The sequence below is a fragment of the Haemaphysalis longicornis genome, unplaced genomic scaffold, assembly GCF_048455015.1.
Source record: "Haemaphysalis longicornis isolate Haplotype H1 unplaced genomic scaffold, Haemaphysalis longicornis Haplotype H1 scaffold_1, whole genome shotgun sequence".
Classification (NCBI taxonomy): domain Eukaryota; kingdom Metazoa; phylum Arthropoda; class Arachnida; order Ixodida; family Ixodidae; genus Haemaphysalis; species Haemaphysalis longicornis.
The window spans coordinates 227167786-227187171 of record NW_027526203.1 but is presented as its reverse complement, the minus strand read 5'-3'; the positions used below and the strand labels follow the sequence as shown (position 1 = coordinate 227187171).

The 19386-nt window shown below is 48.1% G+C and overlaps 1 protein-coding gene across 1 annotated transcript in view; it reads right to left on the bottom strand.

The window, feature by feature from the left end:
- The window catches only part of LOC144142493 (cholesterol 7-desaturase nvd-like), a 50490-nt gene extending 31852 nt beyond the window's left edge, over positions 1 to 18638 (bottom strand). The window contains exon 1 of the mRNA XM_077674042.1: positions 18453 to 18638. Coding sequence (XP_077530168.1) covers positions 18453 to 18575 — 123 coding nt within the window. The 5' untranslated portion in view covers positions 18576 to 18638. The remainder of the gene's footprint in view (positions 1 to 18452) is intronic.
- Positions 18639 to 19386: the final 748 nt, after the last annotated feature.

Below are 19386 nucleotides of genomic sequence, written 5' to 3'. Positions count from 1 at the left end.
TGGGGTTAAAGTTGTGTTACGGGTCGCGGGTAGTAATGACTGAGCTGGTCTCGGCACACTGCCCCGTCTCATCTGCACTCCTACTAAAATCAATGGGTTGTATTTTATTCTTATGACTGGGCCTGAAGCATCACTACGGTGCGCCCTTTCTTCACCGACGTGCAAACAAATCTTTTTTCTCTACCTGCCGATCAGCTCATTTTTCTGGGCAAGGATTTCAGGGCCCCTTGCAATTATTTACAGATGTTACTCGCTTTTTTTATAGTTCTAATTATTATTTCCTTTCTACCATTGTTATGCTGCTCCATAAATTATAGTAATTCTTATTATCATGTTAGGTATTAGACATACCATGGTGGTTCAGCGGCTAAGGCGTTATGCTGCTCACTCAAAGGTCGCTGGTTAAACTTCCGCCGGGGCGGCAGTTTTACTGATGGAGGCGAAAAGAGAGAAAATCAGTGTGTCGAGAATTCCGCGCATATTAATGAGCTGCGACGCGATTTCAATAATTCCGAACGACTTCACAACTGTGCCCCGCGTAGGCTAAGTACAGTTCTTGTGCGTAAACCGCAAAAATGAGAGAAAAAAACGTTAGCTATGAGTTTGTCACTCCTGTTTTAAGTTGAAAGTAAAGAGGCTGCGCCAAGTTTAGAAGCCTTTTTTCGATTGAAACTATCATGACCTTGGCCACACGTCATCGTTGCCTTCTTTGGAACGTGCGGACTGACATGTTGCACCTCTCGTTATACCGCTCGCGAAAAGAACAGGAGCCCTGAAGCCCCTACTCGTCTTTTGAATTTCATAGCATCTAAACGTGGATCTCGTGAATGTTATAGAATAAATTGATTTCTGGCCTCACAATTTGTTTTGTGGGGTTTATAATAGTGTAAATGTTGCTGTTTTTTATGATCCCTAAAATCTTGCTGTCATTGACGAAAACAAATTTTGCTTTAAGAAACGGACCTACTTAATGAGAAGGAAAAAAGGAGGGTTCATTTGGGAACCTACTTGTGACGTTGCCACGGCGCTATTGTAGTCGCTTCGGAAATGTTTACGGTCACCTTAAAATAGTATGTCGGTAATTTTAATAATCTAACTTGCAGCATAAACGGCCCCTTTGCTGATACCAGTAATACACAATTTGTGACTGAACCAGTTCCACGGTTCTGTCTGCTTTTTGTATGTTGCGTGTCGCCTGCTATTTCCACCTTGAAGGCCATTGACTGATACCCTTTCTGTGGAACATGACAGATTTGAACGGCATATTTGGTGTACCTAAATGGACGTCTCATTAATGGTCACCAGCTGTATTGCACCAGCTTAGGTACAAGGAGGTGAACGCATTTGTTTTCTACAGTTCTAACCTGTCGTTTTATTATATGCACGGTGGGGTTTCTAGATCATTTACTTGCCTACTTTGAGTAGGGAGGTCGTTTCAACCGGCGTTTCGGTCTTCACGTAGTAATGACCGTTCATGGCTGCTGTATTTATGCACATATTTATGCAATTTATTTCTCACTTCGAGTACGAATTGACGGAACTTGACAACATTTTATCTGATGTATTTATTGTGTACACTCTGCTGGTTAGATTCCCGGCAGCGGCGGCCGCTTTTCTGATGGAAACGAAAAGAAGAAACACCCGTGTGTACGAGATTTCGTCGCACGTTAAAGATCCCCAGGTAGTCAAAGTTAATCCGGAGCCCTCCACTGTGGCGCGCCTCATCGCCTGCGTTGCGTCGGCGAATTAAACCCTACAAACAACCAATCAATATACTGTGTACACTCTAAGACAGTCGTGTCGTTCAGCTTGACCACAGTACACTTGAGACTAATCCATACAGCCAAGAAAGAAATTTTGCGAATGACGATGTCGAGCATACGAAATGACAGAAAACATCGCTCTGCCATGCGGAATCACGCAATGCAAGCACGACGTTCGGCATTGCACGTGCCACAGCGCAGATCGAATTTATGAATTAAATCGTACGCACGCTGTTGTCATTCGCCGAGTTTTTTTGTTGGCTGCATATATTAAACAATAAAGTGCATTGTGGTCAAGCTGAATTATGCAATTGTCTTAAAATGTAGAGTTCAACTTGAAAGTTTGCTTCCAGTGCGCGTGGCGTTGTTCGAACAACTCAACGAACTGTACACAGAAAAAGCTGGAAATTTTACATAGATGCTTCAGAATAGCGAATACTTTCGGTAGATGATGGGAAAGTTTGGCTCCTTGTGTTTTAGCAACGAATGACATATACGGCGTATCATATAAAAGGTGAGTTTTCAACGTAAGACGGTAGTGACAAAAATTTCGTGGTTCTTTCGCTGGTAGTGGTATGCCAATCAGTATAATTATTATACATGGCTCAAAAGATGGCCGATCGTAACATAAATAATTATGCATAGCCTTTTTTTTCGTGCCAGTTTCCGTATTAACGAACCATCCGTGGCGAGAAAACCCCACTTGTATGACTGCTTTGCTCGAGCGACCACGTCTCGTGCGGTCCGTGCCGCATATGCGATGAGCATCCAGCGGCAACATAAGGAGCTTAATTAAGAGGGTTCAACGCTGGTCGACCACTCTCGACATGTCGTAGACACTCGAGTCACGGCCCGGGGGTTAAAAAGAAGGTCCCCTTCATCCCGAGTAGTCAGAGTGGCGCTAGCTACCACCCCCAAGCGCAGGAAAAACAAAATACCTTAACATAAATACCCGAGAAAGTGGAGGGGAAACCACCTCGCCGGTATCGTAGTGGTCATCGCCATAGACGGGCATTCCGGAGGTCGTAGGTTCAGATCCCACCCAGCGGGCGTTTTTTCTCCATTTTCATTCTGTCTTTCCGAAATCTTCATCTGTTTCAATGACCTACCACATTCTCCGCTTTGCTTTCTGAGGCTTTCTTGACTGCCAACCCTTATTTATGTCTTAATTCAACGAGCCCCTCATTTCCCATTCTGATCCGATACATGCTGTTACGAATGAGCCCGCCGTTTGGCTTTGTTTTAACACTCCTCGGCTGTGAGGCGGAGCCTCCAATACGTGCGCCTTTCAAGCAGGCCCTCTCTGTCGGTGACTCACACTTGCAGCCGGATATTCAGACAAGCTGTGACTTGCCTGGATCTCTCTGGCGCCTATCTATCGGCGTGTTTCAAACTTAGGCGGTTGCAGACGAGGCAGGCTTCAACGTGCCCGAAGGACGCAGAAGCCGCCGCGGAGACCTCCTCTCTCTCCTCTTTCGGACTCAGCGTGCGCCGCTACTACCGACTGCTCACGAACTGTGGAAAGAGGGTTGTGTGTGCCTCTGCCGTTCTTATCGTGCGCACAATCTAGAGGCAACGCTGTTTTGGCCATTGACGCTTTGGGTATAAATAAGACCCCCCCAAGCGCCGTAGTTCATTCCTATTTGAGCAGTGAATCAATGCTATCACTCTGCTCGAGTCCTGTGCTGTAACCTCGCCCATCGGGGCATTGTTCTTTGGCTTCGGCTCATCTCTCGCTATGAAGTAAACAAGTTTTGTTTTGCCTACGGCTTCTGGACTTCTTCACAGCTGCAACATTGGCTAGCCGCTCGCTTCAAACCACGCTACCACACGTATGTCGGAGGCGACTAAGCTCGGCACGGGTCGGCCTTGCCGGATGCAACAACTGGCGGCAGCGGTGGGATGACAACGTCGAACAAACTCGTTGACAGCGGTCGGATGGCAACTTCGTAACACCTGGAGCCAGCGGTGCGAGATCCAAAACCACGGACGTCGAGGCGGGTTCAGACTTCGCAGAATTGACGGTGGTCAATGTTAAGTGCGGGACTTATGTTCACTGAGTTTTACCAGGCTTCTGAGATAGCTGGTAGGGCGTGTGTTTTTGTCGCGTCGGTTATTCGCGCAAAACATTTTTGGAGCAGTGGGAAAGCAGTACTCTAGACCAGCCATAAATTTCAAGGCGTTGAAAAAACTGAAGTTGTTGGAGCTTGCAAAAGAGTTGCGCTTGTATGTTACGGACGCGCTGAGAAAGCTAGAGCTGATAAAGGCTATACTCGCTGTTGGGGCTGACGATGTCGAGCTGTCTGAGTGCATTGAGTTGATCAATGGCAGAGAGACCGCTAAACGTCAGGCTGCAGAGGCTGAGCGCCAGCGTGAGCAACGAGAACAGGAGCTCGAGAGTTAGAAATAGGAACACGAGGAAACAAAACAACAGGAGGAAACGAGGCGAAAGAGAGATCATGAGCTCCTACTCGATCGAGAAAAGCGACAGCACGAGCTGGAGATGAAGCGTCTAGAGATCGAGGCATCTCTATCTAGGCGTGAGAGAGAGAGAGAGAGAGAGAGAGAATAAACGTTTATTTAAATCAACAGGTGGGGGGATTGTACTGAAGCTTGAAGGAGGCGTTTTCAGCCCAGGATGCCTTGAGCGCGGGCAGCATCGACAGCCCTTTGAGCCAGCCGAACCTGGTCGTCCAGACTGGTGCTCGCCAAGGCGCTCTCCCAAAGCTCGACAGTGGAAAGTTGCAGGTTGGGAGGAATCAGTAGAGATTGGTCACATCCTCCGACCATGTGGCGTAGCGTTCCGGGTTCTCCGCAAAATCGGCAAAGCGGGGAGTTCTGTCGGTCGAAAAGGTGAAGCCGGATAGGATGGGGGAATGTATTAGTCTGGAGAGCACGTAAATGACGTTCGTGCTCTCGGGGTAGAGATTTGTATGGGGGAGCGAGTGTCTGACGCGACAGCCTGTAGTGCTGCGTGATCTCGGCGTAAGAGGTTAAGGGCTGCATGCGCTCGGGTTCGGCAACGCTGCTCTCGGCGCCCACTCGGTGGGTCAATTCTCGAGCGATTGCGTCCGCCGCCTCGTTTCCAGGGATACCGTGATGTGCGGGAGCCCATACAATCCTGATTAGCCTCTTCAGGGGCTGCTGCTGAATGATGCGTATAGTTGTTGTGTGAAGGCGTCCCCTAGCGAAATTCCGACAAGCCTGCTGCGAGTCGGTGACAATTACCGCTGCATTAGTTTGTACGACGGCGAGGGCGATTGCTACTTCCTCTGCTTGTATAGTATTGTCGCCGGCAAGCGAGAGGCTGCAACGGGGCTTCTTTTCGACGACTACGGTGGAAACCACCGCGGACCTACCCGGATAAGACGCCGCGTCCGTATACGCTGTTGTTGGTTGATTGCCATAGATCTTGTATATGGCTTTTGCTCTGGCTTCCCTCCTGTCGACGTGGTACACGGGGTGCATATTATGGGGCAGGGGGTTTACCGTGATGTTTTTACGGACTTCGTGCGGTAGGTTTCCCGTGAGTGCAGGCGGGTGCTCGAGTGGAACCGAGAGCCTCAGGCGTGAGAGGATCGCCCTCCCCGTTTCCGTAACCCCCAGCCTCGCTCTTTGGTTGGTTAGATGAGCCTCAATTAGCTCCTCGGCAGTGTTGTGAATGTCGAGCCGAAGAAGTCTTTCGGTGGAGGTGGAGACCGGAAGTCCGAGTGCTTGTTTATAGGCCTTGCGGATCATCGTGTTGACCTTCTGTGTCTCGGTGATGTTGAGCAGAGCGTATGGCAACACGTATATAATCCTCGACACGACAAAGGCCTGGACGAGCCGAAGCAGGTCCACCTCTCCCATGCCGCGGGTTTTCGTGGCGATCCGGCGTATCATGTGAGTCACCTGATCGGTCATTGTCTTGAGTTAGTGAGTTGGTCTTGTTTGCTTGAAAGGCCATTCCGAGAATCTTTATATGCTGAGATGGAGTGATGGTGTGGCCATCCAACTTGAGGCAGATGGTGGGTGTGCCTGGGACATGCTTCTGGCGTGGCGAAACGACTAGCAACTCGGATTTTTGCGGAGCGCAGCAGAGGCCGCATGACTTCGCATATTCGCTTACCACATCCGCTGCTTCTTGCAAGCGATCCTGCATTGCCCCAATTGACCCCGTGGACGTCCAGATGGTAATGTCATCCGCGTATAGGCCATGCCTGATCCCCGGGATGTTGTTGAGGAGAGGCGGAAGCCCGACGAGGGCAACGTTAAACAGCAGGGGAGAGAGCACTGCTCCCTGAGGCGTACCGCGACCTCCCAGTAGGAATGGTTTTGTGGAGGTATCACCAATTTTTATGATAGCTTTCCTGCCGGAAAGGAAGTCCCTCACCTATCTGTATGTGCGCCCACCGCATCCAAGTGCGTTGAGGTTCTGCAGGATCTTTGTGTACCGCACATTGTCAAAAGCACCCTTGAGGTCAAGTCCCAGGATGCCGTTGGGGCATTGCGGGTAGCTGGTATCATGGCTTCTCCCTTAAGCTGGAGGAGGATATCTTGGGCTGAGAGGTGAGGACAGAACCCCACCATCGCTGTTGGTAATAGGCCCGAGTCTTCAAGATAGGGTTGCAAGCGGTTAAGAATTACATGCTCGAGTACCTTGCCGACGCACGACGTGAGGGATATCGGCCTTAAATTCTCAGTAGATAGTTGTTTCCCCGGTTTTGGTATAAAGCGAACCTCCTCAGTTTTCCATTCCTCTGGTAGTATACCTTTCCGCCACACGTTGTTGAGGTATGCTGTAAGTTCAATTATTGAATTGTCATCGAGGTTAATGCGCGCCTTGTTGGTAACCTGGTCAATGCCAGGGGCAGTGTGGGGCCTCAGAGCGTGAATGGCCGCGGTTACCTCGTGAATATGGATGTCTTGATCTAGCAACTCGTTGGGTTCGCCGGTGTAACGTGGAAGTGCTTCGTTGGGTTGATCGGGGAAATACCGGGTCTTTAAGGCAGCAAGGAGTTGCTTGGCTCCACCGGGGAATGTGTAAATTATTCGAGCAATGTTCTTGTGGGACTCCGTCTTACAGGCCACCGGATTAATGAGGTATCGAAGCAATTTCCATGTCTTGGAAGTGCTGAGCGTGCCCCTTAACCCATCGCAAAGCGTTAGCCAGTTCTCGCGACTTAACTTGCTGGCGTATTCAGCAGCTTGTTTTGTGAGCTCTGCTATGCGTTTCTTGAGTTTCTTATTGAGAAGTTGGCGCTTCCATCGTTTCAAGAGGCCTCGCCGGGCTTCCCACATGTGCAGGAGGCGCGCGTCCACGCTGGGAGTCGAGGAAGTGGTACGAATGTTTTGGGTGTGTAATTTAACGTCCTGGTTCAGTTGCTGGATCCATTCCTGCACTGTCAAAATGGTATTCTCAGATCTCTGTCGGCGTTCTTCTCGAAATTTGGACCAATCCGTGAACTTTGTAGTGCCAGTAGTAGTTTTGTAATCTGTGCCTTGGATGGTGGTCGCCAGGATTGCGTGGTCACTTCCGTGATGTTCATGTAAGTCGGTCCAGGAGGCCAGTGGGATATTTCTGGTATAGGTGAGGTCAGGGTTGGTATCCCTCGCGGTGCTCGTACCCAATATGGTAGAGCCTCTGGGGTTCGTGAGGATCGTAAGCTCGAGGTCCTCTATGAGTTTATACAGCGTGTTTCCTCGAGGATTGGAGTACACGTAGCCCCACAGCTGATGGGCCGCGTTGAAGTCACCGGTGATGAGAAGAGGGTTAGCAGCCGATTTTGAGGCAACCTGCTCCATAACCTGTTTGAGGGTTGCTTGAGGAGATCTTGGCCGGCAGTAGATATTCAGATGGAATAGAGGTCGTTGTCTTTTCCGCTTGGGGCCTCTTGGTATATGATTTCAAGCAGAATACCAATCGGTTCTGCGTGTTGGAGAGGGTGCGGTATGGCAGTAAGTTTTTTGTCTACGAGAGTATGGAGGCTCATGCCCACGTCAGTGCTGTAGGTGGTGTAACCTGGGAGGTGCGCCCTTGTGTTTGTTTCTTGCATTGCTACAATGTCAGGTGGGTCGGTGGATGAGGCAATACTTTGTGCAAGGAAACCGTGCTTGAGTTTGAACCCACGACAATTCCATTGCCAAATTGTGATCGTCGGGTTGTCCGGGTGGCGAGTGTTACATTGCTGAAGTTGGAAAGCCATCTTGGTTACCGTCATTGTAAGGAGGTAGATCTTGCAACACGTAGGGCACCGGATCCTCGGTGTGGACGACTGCTGTCGTCTTGGTGCTTTTGCGCTGCTTAGCCTCGAGCGCAGTTAGTCTTGCCTCTATTTTAACCCATTGATCGGCTAAATTCGCCGAAAACTGATGCTGCTGACTATTGGCCTGTGTAGCAAACTGCCCTTGCTCGAGCGCAGTTAGCCTTGCCTCTAGCAAACTGCTAGTTCGCAGTGATCTGCAAACTGCTGATGTTGACTATTAGCTTGTGCAGCAAACTGCCCTTGCTGGGGTTCTATACGGGAAACGAATTGCTCGAATTACCGCTGCACTTGGGCTTGCATGACCTCAAATTGTTGCTGCATAGACTGTTGAAGCGTTTGAATTGCGGTCTTGAAAGTGTCTTCTACCTGTTGCATGGTAGCGTACTGCGTGGGGTGAGCGCTTTGTTCGGATTTAGAAATGGTTGTTGCAGCCGCGCCATTCAGTGCAGGGTCAGTCGTGGATGCATCTGGTCTTTTCCTTTTGATCACAGGTGGCGTTTCCGCGCTTGTATTAGGTGTCTGTCCTGCTTTTCGCATTTCTTCTTTGAATGATGTGAGGCCAGCCCTAATGCGAGTAATTTCTGCCATGAGATAGGCATTTTCCCCTTTAATGGCGGCCAGTTCGTTCTCGGCGCGTACCCTAAGCGCACGCTCTTGTGCTAATTGAGGGGATACGGGGGTGTTTAGAGCTCCGGGAGAGATTACCTCGGCCCAGCGCACCTGCAGAGTTCCATCCTTGATGCCGCGCCTGGCTGCTGGGGATCGCGCTCTGACTGGTGTACCGCTTCGCGAGGTCCAACTCCGACGCCTGGACCCTGACCGGTTTCTGGAACTGCTCCGGCCTCTGGACAAGCTTCTCTTCCTCTCCGACGACCGTGATTGGTGGCCATCTGAGTGCTGTCCACGTGAACCGGAAAGTTGGGACCTGGCTGTTCCAGTCGAATCAGCAGTTAGTGACTGCTTGCGTCGGTTGACAGGCGGCAGAAATCTCTTAGGGCACGGCTTAGCGGCCGTTGGGTGCTCGCCAGCGCAGAGCGCGCAGCGTGGCCTACATTCGTGCTCTTCCGATGTTAGAGAAACACCGCATGCCCGGCACTTGGGTGTGTCTGGAGGTTGGGGACATACATCCTCCCTGTGTCCCGTCTGGTTACACTTTCGGCAGTGTGGTACGGTACGTTTGTAGAGGTAGCATCGAAGAGTCTGCCCGTATGCATTGACGAAGAATGGGACACGCTTGCCGCAAAAGGTGATCACCATTGCTTGTGATTCTCCAAGGCGCCTGCAAGCCAAGACTTCGTAGCCCGGGGCTTCAATTTCATTCAGAAGCTCTTCTGGAGTGGTGTCATGTCCTATTCCATAGAGTACCCCTTTGCATGAATTATCGGGTGCGACCCCGTATGATGCGATGCCATAAGCTGTTGCATTTAGTGAAAGAACGCTTTTGATGCCCCCATACAGGCTGCGTGTTACAACTGCGGCGAGACGGGGCATTTCGCTGCGAGCTGCAAAAAGGGAAAACTCTTCTTTCACGTGCTAGATGAGAGTGAGGACAGCAGGCAGTTACTGGAGCTGTACGTACGTGATCTTGTGGTCAATGGTAAGCCGTGCCGAGTTCTTCACGACTCCGCGGCGACGGTAGACATGATTCACCCTTCGTACGTTTAACCGGATCAGCTGACGGAACAGAGTGTTTGGGTGAAGCAGGCCGTAGCAGCACGAAACGTGCGCCTGCCGATTGCTAAAATAAGCATCGGAGGTCCGCTTGGTGAACTTGTCAGGCAGGCGGCAGTATCCCCACAACTTCTTCCGGAATACAGGTAACTATTCTCGAACAGGTCGGATCAGCTGTTACGCGAAAAGGGGTACAATTTCGAGAAACTGCCGTGGAAAGAATCAGCTGGGCTCGCTGCGAAGCGCTCAAGTAACGATACTGTCGCCACCTCTAAGAGGAATGGCGAGACTCCGACAGATAGCGAGTATGGGGCATTTTCAAAGGCTCACGACAGAGGGCAGCGTAAGTACACTGTGTGTAAGGCCCCTGCTGAGAGCGGAGATGTGTCAGTGTTGTGTTCGGTGTGCTCAGGTTCCCGGGAGGCCGTGAAAACGGCTACCGACCCGAATGCGCGCAGTTCGCAGGCTAAAGACGTTCCGCGGGAAAGCCAAAACCGTGACGTTAGCGAAAGGAGGCAACACGAGTTCGTTAAAACGAAAGCTGTTTCTCCGGACGCGAGTTCAGAACCGAGCTACGCTGGGGCAGAGCCGGCAGTCGAGTCACTGAAAGGTTTTCACGGTGGAGATAAGCTTGACGACGTTGCCGCAACGGAGCGAGTCGCTAGCGTTCCACCTGCAACTCAGATACTCGATGTCGAGCAACGGCCAGCTGAGCAAATAGCGATTCCGGTGTCGCCTGGGGTTGAGCCGTCTTCTTAGACCGGGCCGCCCATGCCTAGATTGGCCTTGACAGCCAGAAAGGAGAACGAAAACACCCTTCGGTGTTAACTTACCGATGGTGTCACAAAAAGTGTGGTAAGAACTCCTACGCGGGCCTGACGAGTAGCAGCGCCGCACGCACGCTCTGCGCCGAGTCTCAGCGGACCTCGTAGCGGCCGACAACGAAAGCGCACGCCTTGCTCGAGCGGTGGAAATTAGAGCAGTTTTCTCCGCGTGCTCGTCATACGTCTCAGAAGAAGGCCGGAGTCCTCTCGACCGGTCGCAGCAGCTTGCGGAGAACGGGCGCGCCTAAGATGCGATTCAAAAAGGGGAAAGCTCAGCGCAATGGCGAGAGCTCAAATCGCGGCTAGCAGCGCGAGAAGTGGCCTGTAGACGCCTGATTTTCTCGTTTGTATTATTTTTCCTTATGCAGGTTTCGCCCTTTACGATTACATTTTTTTTGTGTGTGGGACATTTCCAATCACGCCAAATGTCACCTTTCGAATTTGTGTGCTTGGCTAAAGTACTTCTGGGCTAAAATATAAGTAGTGTAGTTGGTTATTAGCGTATTTTATCGCAACTAAAAGCCTGGTAGAGCTTCAGTATGGATTTGTCTTCGCACTTGCCGGCGATGCGGTTGTGTCATCCTGTGTTGTTCGGTTGCTTGCCTGACCAAGCCAGAGAAGTTCTTGGCGGGCCACTATTCGTCCAGTGACCGGCCCCGGAGAAGCTTCAGCACGGTGTCGTACAGCCCAGGCCTGGAGTCGATTATCTGGGGAGCACTTCTCTCCGAAAGCATCCCTCCGGACAACGGTTGAAGACCCTTATCCACCGGGATCTCGGACCCCCGGCGGAGAAGCGTTTACAAATAAGCCCGTTGCTGAGCTTTGTTTCAACATTCCTCGGCTGTGCGGCGAACCCTCCACTACGTGCGCCTTTCAAGCAGGCCCTCCCGGTGGGTGACTCGCACTTGCAGCCGGCAATTCAGACAAGCTGCGACTTGCCTGGATCTCTGGCACCTATCTATCGGCGTGTTTCAAACTACGGTGGTTGCAGGCGTGGCAGGCTTCAACGTGCCCGAAGGACGCAGAAGCCGCCGCGCAGACCTCCTCTCTCTCTCCTCTCTCGGACTCAGCGTGCGCCGCTACTACAGACTGCTCACGAACTCTGGAAAAAGTGTTCTGTGTGTCTGTGCCGTTCGTATCGTGTGCACAATCTAGAGAGAACGCTGTTTTGACCGTTGGCGCTTTGGGTATAAATAAGACCCCCCCAAGCGCTGTAGTTCATTCCTGTTTGAGCCGTGAATTAATGCTGTCACTCTGCTCGAGTCCTGTACTGTAACCTCGCCCATCGGGGCATTGTTCTTTGGCTTCGGCTCATCTCTCGCTATGAAGTAAACAAGTTACGTTTTGCATACGGCTTCTGGACTTCTTCGCGGCTGCAAGATTGGCTGGCCGCTTGCTTCAAACCACGCTACCACACGTACGTCGGAGGCGACGGAGCTCGGCTCGGGCCGGCCTTCCCGGATGCAACAATGCATGGCGAGGGCCTCTGTTCTGACAGTCCTCGTGCCATAGAGAGCTTAAGAGGGTTCACGCTGGTCGACCACTCTCGACATGTCGTAGACACTCGAGTTACTGCTGGGGGTTAGAAAGAACGTCCCCTCCACCCCGAGTAATCAGAGTGCCGCTGGCTACCACCCCCAAGCGCAGGAAAAACAAAATACCTTCACATAAATACCCCAGAAAGTGGAGGGAAAAATAGCCCCACAGGTAGCGTAGTGGTCATCGCACCAGACGCGTATTTTGGAGGTCGTGGGTTCGGATCCCACCCGGCGGGCATTTTTTCACCTCTTTCTTTCTGACTCAAAAAATTCCTAATTTATTTGTATGGCCTACCGCATTCCCCCCTTTGCTTTCCTATGTTTTCTTGACTGCCAACCCTTATTTCTGCCTCAATTCACCGAGCCCTTAAATTCCCATTTCTGATTCGCTACATGCATAGCGAGAGCCCTTGTTCTGGCAGTCTTGGTGCCAAAGGTAGCTTAAGAGGGTTCAACGCTGGTCGACCACTCTCGACATGTCGTAGACACTCGAGTCACGGCCCGGGGGTTAAAAAGAAGGTCCCCTTCACCCCGAGTAGTCTGAGTGGCGCTGGCTACCACCCCCAAGTGCAGGAGAACAAAAAACACCTTAACATACATATTCAAAAAAGTGGTGGGGAAACAGCCCCGCCGGTAGCGTGTGGTCATCGCACCAGACCGGTATTCTTGAGGTCATGGGTTCGGACCCCACCCGGCGGGCATTTTTTCACCACTTTCTGACTCAAAAAATTCTTCACCGGTGTCTATGACCTACCGCATTACCCCCTTTGCTTTCCGAGGTTTTCTTGACTACCAACCCTTATTCTATATATATATGTATTTATATATACACACACACACATCTATCTATATATATATATATATATATATATATATATATATATATACATATATATATATATATATACTTCAGGCAAACTTTAACTCTCCAAGGGACAGGAAAAACCGAGAATCCTATTTAATTCACAAATTCCACTCCATGGAACCTGCTGGAATTAAAGCGTCTAGGGGCAACTTAGAATCCTTGCGATATTCACCAGGAATACAGCATTACGCATTGTCTTGCATATACCTTATTCAAAGACTATGACCCCTCCCTCTGCTCTTTACCTGGTCACGTAATTCCTTTTGTCTTCATTCCTTAGCTTCCAGCTTAATACGCGCCCGCATCCCTCCAACCTTTGCTTTCGGAATTCAATTTTATTTCATTTCTCTTTTTTTACTCCGCTTTGTCTTGTGCCCCGTACGTCCCTCTAACTTTATCTTCTCGTTTTTGAGTTTCAGGACAGCCCTGTTTCAGGAATGTTGCCGTGGGCGACACGCGCCATTTCAGTTGTCCGGTTATTGCTTTTTTTTGTGTGTGTGGGTTGTGTGGTTTCCCTGCCTGTTTTTCGTTCTCTTTTTTCGCTTTTCCTTGACCTAGTTATTCTCCCTCTTCTCTACCTGCTCTTTTGACCTCAGGCTTGCAGATAGTTTTTCATAAGGAACCCAATCTCACCGCCTGGTCTGCTTCCGGCGCTTCTGAGAACCATTCAGTATGCCGTGCGGCGGGTCAGCAAACACCCTCTCATCCTTTCTCTCCAAAAATTCCCAGAATATCAACCACCGGCTGACTTCCTTGTGGCCTACTTCGTGGCTCAAACTAAACTACCTTTTTCCCCCTCAATATCTCCCCCGACACACTCCCAAACGAATCCGCTTTCTCAAGTTCACTTCCTTCTTTCCTTCTCTCCTCTCACCTGTGGATGTACCCCTATATAAAGCGTGCCAGCCAGGCGAGAGATTGCCCTGACGAAAGCAAGTCTCTTTGCTGAAATGTTGGCAACAATCGTGCTTTTACTTTGTTCGAAGTTTTAAATGCAGAGCATTTTAGTAACTCACTATGTCACCCGCGTTGACGTCCGTAGTCGTAGTCCGCACCCCTGCCGTCCGCACCCCTTCCCTTACACTTTATAAAAAAAATAGTATCCGGCGCCTGGTTTCAATCCCTCGGCCCTGCGGGCGGAACGCAATGTACATGGTGCTCTACCCTCTGCGCCACAAAGCCGACACAGAATGGGAGGCTACGAACGCGCCTTATATCCTTGACTCATTCAAACTACGTGAAGAAGCTGCTGATACAACGCATGCACTACCACAAACTCCCCAAACACTAAACGTTAACGCAATACACCCACCCCCTATGCGACGCATTTACTTCAAACGCCTACTTCTCCCTATATATATATATATATATATATATATATATATATATATATATATATATATATATATATATATATATATATATATATATATATATATATAAGAGGAAAGAAAACTTCGAACAAGGTAGAAACCACGATTCTTGCCAACGTTTCAGCAAAGAGACTTGCCTTCGTCAGTGCAAAGTTTGCAAACCCTCGCCTGGCTGGCACGCTTTATATAGGGGTAGGTCCCTGGGTGAGAGGAGAGAAGTGTAATTGAGAAAGCAGATTGGTTTGGGAGTATGTAGGCGGATGTATTAGGGGAAAGAAGGTTGTATAGTTGGAGCCGCTAAGTCGGTAAGACGGAACTCAGCCGGGGGTTGATATTCCAGGAAATCCAGTGACGACCGACTTAAAAAGACGTTCCCGGAAGCACCAAGGGTTACCTACCGGAGAAATAGGAATCTAAAAGGTATTTTAGTACATGCTAAAACAGGTCCTTCAAAGCAACCAGTCATAGCTAGCTGCTCCCGTCCTAGATGCAAGACTTGCAGGCACCTGCAGACAGCCTGCATTGTAAAAAGCACGGCCAGTAATTATGTTCGCAAGATTAATTCAAGTTTTACTTGCAGTTCATCCAACATTGTGTATATGTTAGAATGCTCAATGTGTCACAAACAGTATATAGGCGAAACGAGTCAACCTATGAGCCTACGCCTTAACGGTCACCGGGCAGATACTCTTAGGAAATCCTCCATAGCTGTAGTGCAGCATTACAACCAACGAGGCCATAGTTTTGATGACCTCAAGTTGTATATACTTCAGTCAAACTTCCAGAGTCCTAGGGACAGAAAATACCGAGAATCATATTTAATTCACAAATTCAACTCCATGGAACCTGGTGGAATTAGTGCGTCTAGGTGTAACTTGGAATCCTTGCGGTACTCACAGGGAATACAGCATTAGGCACTTGCTTGCTAGTAACTTATGCAAAGAATATGACCCCTCCATCTGCTCCTTCTGTGGCTACCTAATTCCTTTTGTTTTCATTCCTAAGCCTCTAGTTTAATACGTGCAGGCATCCCTCCAAACTTTTCTCCGCTTTTCCATTTTATATTTATTTTTCTCTTGTTTTTGCTCCGCTTTGTATGTCCCCCTAACTTTTTCTTTTCGTTTTTGAGTTGCAGGAAAGGCCTGTTCCAGGAATCTTGCTGTTGGCGACACGTGCCATTTCAGTTGTGCGGGTTTTGCTTTTTCTTTTGTGTGAGTGTTGTGGTTTTTCCTTTTTTTCTTTCTTTTTTTCTTGACCTGTTTTTTTCCCTTCTCTACCTTTTCTTTTGACCTGGGGCTTGCCGATAGCTTATGATAAGGTCTCCTCGCACCGCCTGTTCTGCTTCCGGCGTTTCTTAGAACCTTTTCGTAGGCCGCGTGGTGGGGCAACAAACCCCATCATCTTTCTCCAAGAATTTCCCGGAACATCAACCCCCGGCTGACTTCCCTCTTACGGGCTTAGCGGCTCAAACAATACAACCTTCATTCCCCCTCAATATCTCCACCTACATACTCCCAAACCAATCCGCTTTCTGAATTCCACTTGGGTACCTCCCACCAGGGTACCTACACCTATATAAACCGTGCCACCCAGGCGAGGGGTTGCCCTGACGAAGGCAAGTCTCTTTGCTGACACGACGTTGGCAACAATCGTGGTTGCTACCTTGCGCGAAGTTTTCTTTTCTTCTGTTCTCTACCGTCTTCAAAGCTTTACTGCTCCTCCTAAATATATATATATATATATATATATATATATATATATATATATAATTGGATTGCGAGAAGGGCTGTGCCGACCTATCTCAAGACAACATTCCGTATATCTCCGTACGTATTTATAAATAAGCTCGTCGTCCAAAGAGTCCGAAAAACGAGAGAGGGGTGGATTTGGGAAGGAAAGCAAAAACAGATACACTCTACGCGAGGTGAGGTAAAGGTTTACAAATGAAAGATAAAAAAGAACCGAAAAGGAAGAGAAAACAAAACAAACCTTAAACATATGCATAGGGATGAGAGCAGCACACAACTCTTTCAAAACGCTGTACTCTCCTCTAGTTCTTTCTATCGGTCGTCGGCTTGTAAAAGAGTGACAGGTACCGCCCCCGTCAGCAGGGTGCGCATATATATATATAGATATATATATATATATATATATATATATATATATATATCCCACCAGACCGGTATTCTGGAGGTCGTGGGTTCGGATCCCACGTGGCGGGCATTTTTTCTCCACTTGCTTTCTTTCTTTACAAATTCTTTATCTGTTTCAATGAACTACCCCATCATCCCCTTTGCTTTCCAAGGTTTTCTTGACTGCGAACTCTTATTTATATATATATATATATATATATATATATATATATATATATATATATATATATATATATATATATATATATATATATATATATATATATATATAATATATTTATATAATATATTTTTTTCTCCACTTTCTTATTTTCCAAATTCTTTATCTTGAGCTACTCCATCCTCCCCTTTGCTTTCCGAGGTCTGCTTCACTGCCAATTCTTATTTCTGTCTTATTTTCAATGACCCCCTCATTTCCTATTCTGATTCGCTACATCCATAGCGAGGGCCTCTGTTCTGGCAGTCTTGGTGCCATAGGGAGCTTAAGAGGGTTCAACGCTGGTCGACCACTCTCGACATGTCGTAGACGCTCGAGTCACGGCCCGGGGGTAAAAAGAAGGTCCCCTTCACCCCGAGTAGTCCGAGTGGCGCTGGCTACCACCCCCAAGCGCAGGAAACACAAACACCTGAACATGAATACCCCAGAAAGTGGAGGCTAAAGTAGCCCCGCCGGTAGCGTAGTGGTCAACGCACCAGACCGGTATTCTGGAGGTCGTGGGTTCGGATCCCACCTGGCGGGCATTTTTTCTCCACTTTCTTATTTTCCAAATTCTTTATCTTGAGCTACTACATCCTCCCCTTTGCTTTCCGAGGTCTTCTTGACTGCCAATTCTTATTTCTGTCTTATATATATATATATATATATATATATATATATATATATATATATATATATATATATATATATATATATATATATATATATATTTATATATATATATAAACATTGATGGTAGGGTCGTGCCGACGCAACGAATGCGATGAGGCGCGCTGTAGTGGAGGGCTCCGGATTAATTTTGACCACCTGGGGATCTTTAACGTGCGCCGAAATCTCGTACACACGGGCGTTTTTGCTTTTCGCCTCCATCAGAAAAGCGGCCACCGCGGCGGGTGTATATTATATATATATATATATATATATATATATATATATATATATATATATATATATATATATATATATATATATATATATATATATATATACATATATATATATATATATATATGTGGGTGTGTGTGTGTGTGTGTGCGTATGTGTTTCGATAGCGGTTCGGAGCACTGCCGATTGCGATAACGCCAGCCAATCCTGAAAGGGTGCCAGTTATCACTTTTTCCTATGCCTCCACCCCGTTTTCAAACTAAACACCGTACACAGCAGGCACGCATGCGTAATCACGCGAACCGCAATTAAACTTCGCAGATCGATATCTCGGAGTACGGATGCTCTAGAAGAATTCTGCCAAATCAAACTACGAGGAAACACGATTGCGTCCAACTTTTGAATACAAGCATGCCTGCCCACTGCAGCCCCTAAAAAGTTTATTATGAATATTTAATTTATTTAGCCACCGATATCAATAATTAACTACCATCTAATTCCGTGTCCCCCTTAGCGCAAATCCTCACTGTAGAGGTGGCATTCACGTATATCTGAGCCCTAATTTTAAAAAATCTGTCGCCTTAACTTTGATTACCCTGTATATAGAGTTGGAAAAAAGGTTCTTGGCTATTTGTTTAATTATACGCTTGAATAGTCTCAGTAAAATACTAACAAGACTAACTACACTATGACGTTTCGGCCTTCGGGCCCGACCTTTCTCAAAAATCTTTGACAAAGGCTGGTTCAGAGGGAAACGCCGGAATAAATCTTGTTATTTATTTAGCAACGCAGAAACCTTTATAGAAGGGCAGAGAAAGATTTTTTTCTCTTTATCTCTCTCATTGTGACTACTCACTCGTACGAGTATGTATATATATATATATATATATATATATATAAATATATGAGGTACCGTACCCTTTTGCGGTCTTCCGAAAGGCGCCGAGAGTAGCTCGAGTAGGCCCAAACGAGGGCGGCAAGCAGCAGAAAGAGCGGGAGCACGCTGAGGATTAGCGGTCCGAACTCCATTGCGGGGCACATGTCGGGGAGCGCGAAACGCGTCTGCAGGGCACTGCGCTGGACACGGCCGGTTAAGTGGCAGAAGAAGCGTGCCGAGTGAAGCTCGGAGCCAGCTAACAGCGAATGGGAAAGGGATGCGCCTCGTGTCTTCCTTCTTACCTCCTTTCACACACTAGCAGCTGGACAAAAACACGAGATGACGATGCCACACAGGGCCCCTGTTTCCGAGGAGATGAGAACAAGAAGTAAAGAGAAGCAGGAATTTTCGCCACGTTTCCCGCTTAGCGTTCGTGCCCTCGTTAGGAGCGACGCCCAACGAAACAAGAAGGACGCTGAGCTTGAACAAGGTGTGCATTTCTAAAAGCAGCTAATCTATGTGTGTATATTCAAGATGCCACCAGAGACAAAAGCTGCGTATAAACCGCGTTGCTTGCAAGTGCACCCTATGTGGCTAGGGTTCAGTGTGCTTTGCGCGTCTGGGAACAAAAAGTATACACAAATTCAAAGAATTATCTACTAATGCGTAGCATTTTTATGCCGCTTGTCTTGAGTGTGAGTTCTTTTCCACCAAATTTTTGGTTTTTTTCTAAATCCTGTCTGACCAATTATCTTCATTTACGCTATTATAACGATTAGAAGTGCAACTTTCGCGAAATCTGCGGTATGGTGAAAATGCAGGGCGTTCACCATTTTCCGTATTCTTTGTATGTTTGTAATTTCTTAGTTTTTCAAAATTTTGGTCGACAAATTATCTTCATTCACGCTATTATCAAGATTACAGGTGGAAATTTCGCGAAATTTGCATTATTGTGGAAATGCCATTGGTTATACG